Source organism: Hemibagrus wyckioides, linkage group LG23, assembly GCF_019097595.1.
Source record: "Hemibagrus wyckioides isolate EC202008001 linkage group LG23, SWU_Hwy_1.0, whole genome shotgun sequence".
Classification (NCBI taxonomy): domain Eukaryota; kingdom Metazoa; phylum Chordata; class Actinopteri; order Siluriformes; family Bagridae; genus Hemibagrus; species Hemibagrus wyckioides.
The window spans coordinates 4,539,345-4,551,399 of record NC_080732.1 but is presented as its reverse complement, the minus strand read 5'-3'; the positions used below and the strand labels follow the sequence as shown (position 1 = coordinate 4,551,399).

General features: G+C 40.7%; 1 protein-coding gene across 5 annotated transcripts in view; it reads right to left on the bottom strand.

Moving 5' to 3' along the window:
- relch (RAB11 binding and LisH domain, coiled-coil and HEAT repeat containing) overlaps positions 1 to 12,055 on the bottom strand; it is a 49,047-nt gene that overhangs the window by 34,767 nt on the left and 2,225 nt on the right. For all 5 annotated transcript variants that reach the window (XR_009203279.1, XM_058376009.1, XM_058376010.1 and 2 more), the window contains exon 2: positions 4,141 to 4,230. Coding sequence is in view for 4 of the 5 variants with exons in the window: in XM_058376009.1 (XP_058231992.1) it covers positions 4,141 to 4,230 (90 nt within the window). In the remaining variant the exon portion in view is untranslated. The remainder of the gene's footprint in view (positions 1 to 4,140; positions 4,231 to 12,055) is intronic.

The window sequence follows — 12,055 nt, the reverse complement described above, 5'->3', positions numbered from 1 at the left end:
TAGAAAGTCAGCTAGAAAGTCAAATGGCAAGAAGAAGCTTTTTTTCATACTTAACACCGAGCTTGTGTCCATGTTGCTTGAGATGTTTTAAAATAAGAACGCCACAGTCATAGCCCTTTAACCACCAATGCCTTATTGCACCTACAAGCTTAAAGCATTCTTCTTTTTTTTTTTTTTTTTAAACCAATCGTCTGTAACTCCAGTCTATGGCATACACCGATCAGGCATAACATTATGACCACTGACAGGTGCCGTGAATCATGGCACCTGTTAGTGGGTGGGATATATTAGGCAGCAAGCGAACATTTTGTCCTCAAAGGTGATGTGTTAGAAGCAGGAAAAACTGGCAAATGTAAAGATTAGAGCCAGTTTCACAAGGGCCAAATTGTGATGGCTAGACGACTGGATCAGAGCATCTCCAAAACTGCAGCTCTTGTGGGGTGTCTGCAGTGGTCAGTATCTATCAAAAGTGGTCCAAGGAAGGAACAGCAGTGAACCGGTGACAGGGTCATGGGTGGCCAAGGCTCACTGATGCACGTGAGGCTGGCCCGTGTGATCCGATCCAACAGACGAGCTACTGTTGCTCAAATTGCTGAAGAAGTTAATGCTGGCTCTGATAGAAAGGTGTCAGAATACACAGTGCAGGATGGGTCAGGGCTGAAAGGTGGACCAACACAATATTAGGCAGGTGGTCATAATGTTATGCCTGGTCGGTGTAGCCTGGTTAATTAACTAACATGACCTGAACCACACTGAGCTTTTAATGCCTAATCTTTGTTAATAAATTCACAGTGGTTAATTTTTTATTTGAAATGATTCATGTTTATGATTAAAGCCCAAATCTCTGAAGACTGGTTTTGAAATGAAAGCAGGCATACCTTCTCCATCCAATGGCTTTTAAACATCGATAAACAAAAAGGTTAAAAGGTATCATCAACTTGATCAAATCAGACCGGATAGAATTATCTTCAATCTTCAAAAATGTTAAAATCCTTTCCTGTTTCAATGAACTGCCTTCTTATCTGATCTTCACCGCACAAGCTCCAACACTCCCTGATAGGTCATGTTTAAAAAATGAACTATAAGCACTTTTCTTTCCTCCTATCAAACTGATAAAATACTAAAATTCTGGCTAAAATACTTTTCTGGCACTGCAGCCGATCTGCAGTCCACCAGTTGATGACCCCTGAGTAAGTCTCTCCATTGTGAATATATAATATACAGCTCTGAGACCACTGCAAAATAATCAGTTTCTTATGTTTTTTTTTTTTCTTACAGGTTCATGTATTGGTGAGATGAACGGTTTTGTTTTGACAATATTGCTCCTAAATCCAAAGTATAACTATTGTTATTTAGAGTGTATATTTAAAGGAAATGACGACACATGAAAATAACCCAAGATCATGCAGTATTTGCAGAGCTTTAATAACTCAAATAAAACAGAATGCAAATCATTTGTAAACAAATTGTGTTAATGCTTTGGCTAAATAACATTAAGAAATCAGTATTTGGTGGAATAACCCCGATTTGGCATGCTCTCCACCAGTCTTTCACATTGCTCTTGGGTAACTTTATACCACCCTTTCTGCAAAAAAGCAAACAGCTCAGCTTTGCTTGATGGTTTGTGACCATCCATCTTCCTTTTGATGACATTCCAGAGGTTTTCAATAGGGTTCAAGTCTGGAGATTCGGCAGTGGTCTGTTTTTTTTTCTCCCAGAGCTGTATATTGCGACTGCAAACTCTACAATATTCAGGAGCTTGCATTATTTTTTCTTCTTACCATTTTTTTCTTTTACAGCAGGTATTCTGCCGATTTGGGCCGAGACGTGTCGTGTGGCATCACAACACGCGTTTAGCCAAAGCCCTCTTCGATTCTTGTGAGTCAAACATGAGGACAGATATCACAGTTAACACAAAATTTTACACCCGATGGTAAAATATATCTGTTAGGACACAAATACTGCTTGTAAAATCCTACATGTCTACTACTGGGAATGCTTTTCATTTGTAAACTTTCATATTTTGGATACGTAAAAATCCTGCTCTTAAATCAGGTCAAAACCCAGGTCACAGTTTCAGCACCATGTCCGTGGAAATGGGATAAGTGAAGGGCATGACACTGGCACAAATTCACACGCTACCAAAATGTTAAATTAACCTGCTCTGACTATACCTCCTACAGTACATATTTATAAGTATTGATAATAAACACGATGTATTGTAGCATCGGACATATTCCCGTGATGATACGAGAGATCTGGCCGGAGTCTGCAGCAATCTTGCTACAGTAGCCTTTTCTGAGAAAAAAGCACTGGGAGAAGAAGCATGGAGGAGAAGACGCTTGGCATACCTGTGCACTGAAGATCTGCAGAGAACGCTCAGGCCTGGATTAAATATCTAGAGCTTCCTCAAACCGGTACTGGTCAGGATCGTACTAAATAGCTTGTTACAAAAGAGACACACACTGGGATTGTGAAGTCAACATCGGACCTTTGCTTAACACTTGTATTAGAGATCGAGATCGAGAGAGAGAGAGAGAGACTTAAGACCAGGACCAGGACGATTTCCTCTGCAGATCAGGAGAGCACAGGATGCCGACTCAACAAATGGCAAAACTTAAAAGCAAGCAAAAATATAAGTGGCAAAGGGATGCTAGCCTGGATGGATCAACACAGCAAGGAGAAAACAAAAAAAACAAAACAAAACAAAACAAAACAACACAACTGGTGTTGGGACTCATCAGAAAGCCAGAAAAACCCCAGGTCAGACAGCCAGGGCTGTTGGATTTGGAAAATTGGCTGCAAGTGTCCAATTGAACTCTATTTTAACAATAGACAGGCTTTCTCTGCTGCAAGGTTCCTAAATCTCTCTACTTACCAATGACAAGCTAAAGCCCTACATAAACAATACAAAATCCTAAAAGCAATTTTGAAGAAAAATTTACAATTGTTATTTGCTATAGAATGTAAGTATGTAAAATAGGGATTTGTTCAAATCACAATGCCTCATTTAAAGAGTAATTAACACGGCCTGAAACTAGGAGACTGAAAGTAAAAAAACAATAACACGAGCCGCTCTCGGTTTACTCTGAAACCCTTTTTCAGGCCTCACCCTGATTCTTAAAGCTACACAGTAATACGTTGTGTAATATCCTGCTCAGATTAGTTATCATCGTGGCGTCGGAGAAGATTTTCTCATAAAATCGACCAGTCTGGCTCAGTTGTACTCCTTGGCTTTTTAGTCAAGAATTTAATTAAGGAAACACAAAAGCACAGCAAACTAGTTAAAGAGGAGTTGATGAGATCAAAATAAGTAGTAGGATTAATTATAACAGGGCAGAGCTGGATGAGAAACGATATCAGGTTTTCACAGCGCATTGTTCCGTGTGTGTTTACTGTACCCAGTTGTCCTGTCGTTTAGTTTTGTGTGTTGCTCTGGTCTTACACAAGATTTGAAACGGTGTGTAGTGAATAATATGTGATCCCCAGGCTTCATATTTCCTCCTACTATATACATAATCCTGTCATAGCTACTAGAAACATTAGCACAAAGAAATATTTCCATATTAAAAAATAAATCTGTACTTTTGTAATTCATACTGATTACCATAACAACTACTCTAATGTTAACTCTCTTAACACTACTATGAAGGGGATGATAAACCTAACCAGTAAAGATTCTAGGAATCTAATGATCCTATTAAACGCCTTTCATTAGAATTTAGGCCTCTCTCAGGCCTCTCTATGGATTCATTCTGTTCGTCAACTTCAAAGAATAGGGACATTGAGCTGAAAGAGGCCTGAGCTGAATGCGTTCAATGAAGCACACTGCTCATGGTCTCATCGTCATTCAGAGCATCACGTGGACGCTACAGTGACCCCGAACGTTGAGGCTCTAACATTCCCGGCATGACTAGTCAAGATGTTTTAAAGTGACTAACATTCATGCTGAGTTCTGATTAAATAACAATAATAATTATTATTATAATAAATAAACCCAGATAGCCATAAATGTCTGGATGATGAACAATCAAACAACTGAGCGGCCAAATCCCAGAGCTGAACACTTTCTAATCTGGCTTTTGATGACCACAATACGTCCTGCACTACCGCACTTCTTCCCTTACTCACTACACTTACCCGCCACCCTCTCGTCCGACTCCCTGTTCCCGTCGTCCGAGTACCGCGTGAAGTCCAGCGAGTCCAGCGTGCTGATGCTGCCGGCCCGATCTGCAAACAGGGAGAAAAAATATCAGTTACATCAGCGTTTCCCTGACCCGTTCCTCCAGTCTATGTCTTCAGGTCTACGTTCTACACGATCTATAAAAACAACTGGCACAAAAACTATTCATTTAATTAACATAAATTTCTCATTATGCCAAACTCAGTCAGCTACAATATGTTTTACTGCCTTGTGTTTGCTTTTTCAGTTTTGCAGTGTAGCTACATGGAAAATGTAGCTCAAAATGCAATCCATAAATACAAAGATATAACTGTTTATATCTTTATATAATTATTTCAGATGACAAAGACAGAAGAAGGATGTGAGCCAAGTGAGTGTTGTGTCGTAAACCATAACAATATGTCAATAATAATAATTACATGTTGTAGCAATATCTGTAGCACATAACATTATGTAGATCAGCATCTAGCCTTGTAGGTCCATTATAAAACTGAACAGACATCAGATTGACTTGGTTGATCGGCTTAAATCCCTCATGTTTGCCATTTCCCCCATATTTCTTGGTAAAACACAGCAACACATTGAACCGTGGATTTGGGGATTTTGCTCTAGGAATCTTCACTCCTGTATTTCTCAACAAGCTGCAAAAGATTAACGATCCTTAAACACCACACCATTGTAATGATGTCCAAAGCATTATTCAAATGGCTTTCTGGTTACACATTTTTCCAGCCCATCCCAATCCAAGACAAATAACCAGCAGGGATAAAGGCATCTGAACACTTATTACTACATTTATTATCCACTAGTAACACAAAAAGGTAAGGAGTAATCAGTAAGCAAGACACCGCCAGACTCTGATCCTGAATCCGCATTGACGCTTGTAGGAAAACATATTTTGAGGTCACTCTAAAATCTACTGTAACATGCATTACTCTTTGATTAATTATTCACATATCCCAGCTCTCACCACCAAATGGTGATCAAATCAGACGGTGATCGGGAACTGTGAAGTAGCTGACAGTTGGGGGTAAACTCCGGGATCTTCCTCCCATTTAATGCTTTGTTTAAGAGCATCACCTCTAGGCTTTTGTATTGTCATACCAGGGAGTGGACACCCATGAGGTCTACCTCCCCTTGGTGGTTTTTGTTTAAGAGGCTTGGCTTTTGTATTGACACATCTTCAAGGCCTGCCCACTCAAGGCCTTTAAAACTGCAAAGTATGTGCCTTTTCACTGGACTCGATGTCTACAGTGCCATCGCAGTGTGTTCTGATCTCCAATTAAAAGATTCCTGCTGGACACTACTTCCAGGTCCCCTGGTCTGCTTCGGTGAAACACAACCCCCTATTAGAACTCCTTGGAGAACAACATTATCCAAAGGGAAACGCTGAAATGAGATGGACTCTGATTATGAAAGCAGACATAAATACACACTACTGCCTTCAGCAAAACACTGATAAGGAGGAGTTGTTGACACTGTGTTGGCAAATCTATCTCTAGGTGTGACTTGAATAGCAATATCAGCTGGCACCGTGCAATTCTGTCTCCGGGTTTTATTGTAATGGACAGAAACAGAAACGTACCTCATTGTACCTAATTGGCATCTCAGTAGCGTACTTCATGCTATACATTTGGGTATTTATGCATTACACGGAAACAACAAATAACTATGTGGTATTTGCCGTCATTAATCCACATCAGAACAGCCTCCATCTGTGAGAACAGGCACCAGTTCTAGATAGGGTAGGCTGAACGCCCGAGTGCATCAACTTCCTGCAGTTTTGGTATTTTATCCAGGTATTAATAGTACTATGCGACTCCCTGTGTGACCACACCACCCACACTAAAAGTACATGACGTATACCAACTGAGACACATCTCTGGCTTAGCGATCTGCTTAAGCTTCCACTAAGCTGTATTTTTTTAAAAATGACAAAATAATGATATACAAGATATAATAGCCCACTAGCTCGTAAACTTATTTTAGCTTCTGCAAAGAGTAACAGTCGTTAGAGCCCACCAGTCACAACTTATGATGAATTTAGTACCATTATCATTATCGTTTTGAATCAGATGGTACAGCTATTTGTTTTCAGGTTCTTTTCTCCTGCTGGCCTGCTATCGTGTTCACAAAAGTCCAGCTCATATGAAAATATGAATTCAAAACACATTAGCAACAAAAGAAGCATTCGTTGTACTACGCATATCCGACCTCTTGTGTAACTTTCACGGGATGAGGAACAATTGTATACAGTATTATGGAAATACTATATCATCATGGAAACCTCATGGAAATGTCAGGGCATGGAAAACAGGGCTTTATTCACACGGCGATGGCGTAGCCCTTAAACAGTCCTGCTAAATTCAAACATTACAATATAACTTGTATATTCACTTATATGATTAAGGCCATATCGAGCATTTCTGTGTAGAAGGTTTTATGACTTGATTTTATGATTGGATTGCCTCTTAAAGTTAGCTTATTATGGCCAACTAGCTAGAATCAGCAGGGATGGTTCTAAACATTTCTGAATACGATTTAAAAGAGCGTGAGCATGGGAAACTGTGTCAGGTTAGGTCGGCTTATCTAGCTAGCTACGGTTTACAGTGAATAACTGAAGCATTTACAAATGTGACTTAAAATTCCGGTCAGGCTAGCTCAAGTTATCTAGCTAGCTAACACTAAGAGTGAATAAGATGAATATTTAAAAATATTCTCCTGAAAAATCCTGTCAGGTGAGTTCATGGTAGCTAGCTGGCTAACACTAATAGTGAATTATGTAAACGCTTTAAAGCGTTACAATTCCTCTCGGAACAAAATTTTCATTTGGCTAAAATTCCTGTCAAGTTAGTTCCTGTCAGGTTAGTTGATGCTGGCTAACACTAAATACTCAAAAACATGTAAAAAATATATTAAAATTCTTCTCAGAAATCCTGTCAGGTTAGTTCATGGTAGCTAGCTGACTAACAATAATATTGAATAACAAACATTTAAAGATATTTCAATTCCTCTCAGAAATCCTGTCAGACTAGCTCATGTTATCATGCAGGGTAACATTAACAGGCGGTTGTTTTAACCAGAGGCTCGGACTGCCACCTCGTATTATCCGACTTTAGACCATCTCTTCACCCAACATGCTTCCCTGAAACATTCCACCGTCTGCTTTTGACAGCAAAAGATAATATGGACTTATTTTAAAGTCAAAACAAGGTCACGTCAGTGGTGAAAGCGTCAGGCATAGTCTAAGACTTCCTGTATGAACCTGGCCATTGAGTGCTGATGTAATGACTTGGGAACACAAAAAAGGAAAATAAACGAAAAGGCTGAGAAAATAGAATTGTGAGGTAAAACACAACGAGTGTAAATCACAAGGTAATGTGTGTGAAAAGAAATGTCTGATAAATATATCATCAGAAAACTTCAAAAAAAACATCTGATAAAATGTGCCGGCTAATAAGATAAGCTTTGTTTATGCTAGCAGTGTTAACAGTGTCAACTAAAAAAATATAGTGGAAAACCTTCTACCACCTATTAGTTGGAGTCATAAATAAAAATCACTTGAATATAATATTAATATTGTGAAAAATTATGGCACAAAAATACCTTTCTATGATCTTAGCAAACCTACACTGATCAGGCATAACATTATGACCATCTCCCTAACATTCCCCTTTTTGCTGCCAAAACAGCCCTGACCCGTCATGCACTGTGTATTCTGACACCTTTCTATCAGAACCAGCATTCAGCAATTTTGATCAACAGTATCTCGTCTGTTGGATCGGATCACACGGGTCAGCCTTCGCTCCCCACGTGCATCACTGAGCCCTGGCCGTCCATGACCCTGTCGCCGGTTCACCACTGTTCCTTCCTTGGACCACTTTTGATAGATACTGACCACTGCAGACCGGGAACACCCCAGATGACCTGCAGATTTGGAGATGCTCTGATCCAGTGGTCTAGCCATCACAATTTGTCCTCGTCAAACTCGCTCAAATCCTTACGCTTGTCCATTTTTCCTGCTTCTAACACATCAACTTTGAGGACATAATGTTCCTAATATATCCCACCCACTAACAGGGGCCATGATGAGGAGCTCATCAGTGTTATTCACGTCACCTCTCAGTGGTCATAATGTTATGCCTGAGCAGTATACTGTATTATAATCCAGGCAAGCGTGTATCATGATTAAATTTTAGCACCCTCCCCTAGGGTGCACATCCAAAGCTGAGCAATAAAACCGTTCAACAATCCAAACCAGACTGAACAACCCAGAAGACTACGATACCCAGAATGCAAATCTCCCTTTGTCCCACAGGTGGACCTTAGCCAACATTTCTGCAAAATCTCATTAACCGCCATCGGGGGCTGCTGAAAATTTGCCCCTGACTGTGTGTGCCATGCATGATGGCACGATTCAGCCCTAAAAGAGCAGGAGGAGGGGAAAGACGAGGCAAGAGACGAGTCTGCTTTGATGACTACCACACAGCTGCTCCGAACAAATGATCCAATTAGGACACACATTATACGCACAGCGTTCATTCAGCCGGGCTGCAAATCCTCATCTAAAAATACTGCAGATTTTCACCTGTTTGTCAAACCGACATCTCTCGAAGTGGAATCCAATGTGTGAGGAGATATTTCAGTACATTGTGTTAGGGAAATATGACCTTTTATTGTTATTGCCGCACAGCGCCAGTTTAGATAATGACATCTCGAAAGACAACGCTGTCTAACGAAGACACATCAAATAAAAAAGGTGATTAAACCCTGTAATTCTTTATATGGGGAGGTTTCCTGTAAGATGTTTGTTTAGCATTTTTATGAGGTGTTTACAGTGTCAGGGTTTTTTTTTTTTTGTAACAGTTTCCCTGTAAAACTGCATTACTTTTAACCTATCTTTATAACTTTATCTTTTTAACTTATTATCCTTGGACAGGGTTGGTGCAAGAAGGACAGTTTATAGCCATTATAATATAAACTAGACCTGGAACCAACTTATTTTGAAGACACACCCCTTACATTATACAAAGTAAATCTTATACTAGAATCGATTATTTTCAGGAGCATTCTTTCAGAAATTATTCCCAGTTAGGTGAAACTTTTATATGGGTATTTAGTAAAGAAAACTGTATTTTTAATTTTTTTTTAAATGTTTAGCAGATACACCTCTTGTAGCCAAAGCATTTATTTATTTAATTAATTATTTAATTATTTATTTATTTATTTGCTACATTTATTCTAGAATTATTGTACCGTTTGTGTTTAAAACTGCTCCTGCTCCAGTTGACATTTTGGCAGATATTTCCCCCACACAAAAGAAGTGAAGCTGGAAGTGCGAGCCATCTGCTCCTCCTTAGCAGGAAGCCGATCTCACAGGAAGATGGTGTGCATTAGTAACAATAAAACTGAAAAGATCCTGGCCTCAATGCACAAAGCACACACAGGGTCAAATTAGACGAGCAAACATTCGACCACTGTGGCCCTTTAAACAGACTGGTGGTGAGGCCCTGATGAGTGAACTACAGCCTATGTAGAGCACTGCTAATGGTAGTGATGAGTAGTAAAGCTGAGAAGACAACCTACTGTGGTGAACAGGGAAGATATTTGACCGACTATTGCTAGCTGCCAGACTAAGAAAACAATACGGTTTTGTAGTGCACTACATGTCCAGAAACAGATAATGCTAATGACAAGGCTCAAAGTTGAGAAAACTTGCCAAGACCAAATAAGGAGGCACCTGTTCATGATGTACAAAAGATGTCTAAAGCCCTCTTAGCTCGTTGTCAGAAAAGAGTGCAACACAGCTGACATTGCAACAACAGTGATGCAGTGGAACAGTGCTGAGAGCGTAAAAGCACTGACAGTTTAACAGAGCTGACAGTATAACAATGCTTACATAGTGTAACACAGCTGACAGTTTAACAGAGCCGACAGTGTAACAGCACTGACACAGTTTAACAGAGCCGACAGTGTAACAGCACTGACACAGTGTAACACACCCGACAGTAAAACAGCACTGACAAAGCATAACAGCCGACAGTGTAACAGCACTGACACAGTGCAACACAGCCGACAGTGTAACAGCACTGACACAGTGCAACACAGCCGACAGTGTAACAGCACTGACACAGTGCAACACAGCCAACAGTGTAACAGCACTGACACAGTGCAACACAGCCAACAGTGTAACAGCACTGACACAGTGCAACACAGCCGACAGTGTAACAGCACTGACACAGTGCAACACAGCCGACAGTGAAACAGCACTGACACAGTGCAACACAGCCGACAGTGTAACAGCACTGACACAGTACAACACAGCCGACAGTGTAACAGCACTGACACAGTGCAACACAGCCGACAGTGTAACAGCACTGACACAGTGCAACACAGCCGACAGTGTAACAGCACTGACACAGTGCAACACAGCCGACAGTGTAACAGCACTGACACAGTGCAACACAGCCGACAGTGTAACAGCACTGACACAGTGCAACACAGCCGACAGTGTAACAGCACTGACACAGTGCAACACAGCCGACAGTGAAACAGCACTGACACAGTGTAACACAGCCGACAGTGTAACAGCACTGACACAGTGCAACACAGCCGACAGTGTAACAGCACTGACACAGTGCAACACAGCCGACAGTGTAACAGCACTGACACAGTGCAACACAGCCGACAGTGAAACAGCACTGACACAGTGCAACACAGCCGACAGTGTAACAGCACTGACACAGTGCAACACAGCCGACAGTGTAACAGCACTGACACAGTGCAACACAGCCGACAGTGTAACAGCACTGACACAGTGCAACACAGCCGACAGTGAAACAGCACTGACACAGTGTAACACAGCCGACAGGGTAACAGCACTGACACAGTGTAACACAGCTGACACAATGTTAAACCTTTGACACTGTACACCTCAGACTTCTGTATAAATTATATCACAGCCAACATGGTGCAACAGAAAAGACATGGTACATCACACTAGACACAATGTAACTACACTGAAAACAGCGTATCTTACTTGACACAGTTTATCACCACTGACCGCATAACACAGGCAGCGGACAGTGATACAGTGTAATACATCCGAAAGAGGGTAACACCTTATAACACTGCTTATATAACAGCTGAAGTCTGCAGTACATGCAGCACAGGGAAGGAAAGAAGCACACCCTGCATATATACGTTCACCGCAAGTAGTCATTTGGGTAGCAAACTCAAATTATGATATATTTGCATCTTATTTCCTTCTCCTGTAAGAACGGTGAAGTTCTTCTGATGAGGTCACTTCCTATAAAACCACTAAAAAAAAAAAAAAACCCAGCAGGGAATAGTAGAGATTTTATAATAAAATGAAGATTGTATCCGTTTTTTAAGTAAAAATCTCAGTGTGTTAGAACAAATTAATTTAAAGATCTCTCACACACCCTTTCCCAGCATAGAAGGAAACGAATGGCATAATTTTATTATATTACAGAAAGACTTACAGTTTTACACAATTTGTAAATGACTGGTAAGCCACTTGTAGCCTGATTAGCACTGTCCTTACTGGGAAATACTTTAATCTAGCAAGTATTTTCACAGCACTCGAGGAAACCTGAACCTCTGCCCTGTGTGCCGTTATCTTACACCTGTACTGAGGTATGCTGTGGGTCAAACACTCCAAACGCATGCATAACCTTGACAAGAACTCAGTAACAGTAGAAGCAAGTGGAAATAATCAAAAGCCATGCTGTGAAAAGTAAACAAGAGTCAGAGAAGGACACGGCATCAGAGATAAGTCACACTCGGCAGGAGGAATGGCGACGGGGAGAAGACGTCGCACACACACAGGGTACAAACTGCAAATCTGTC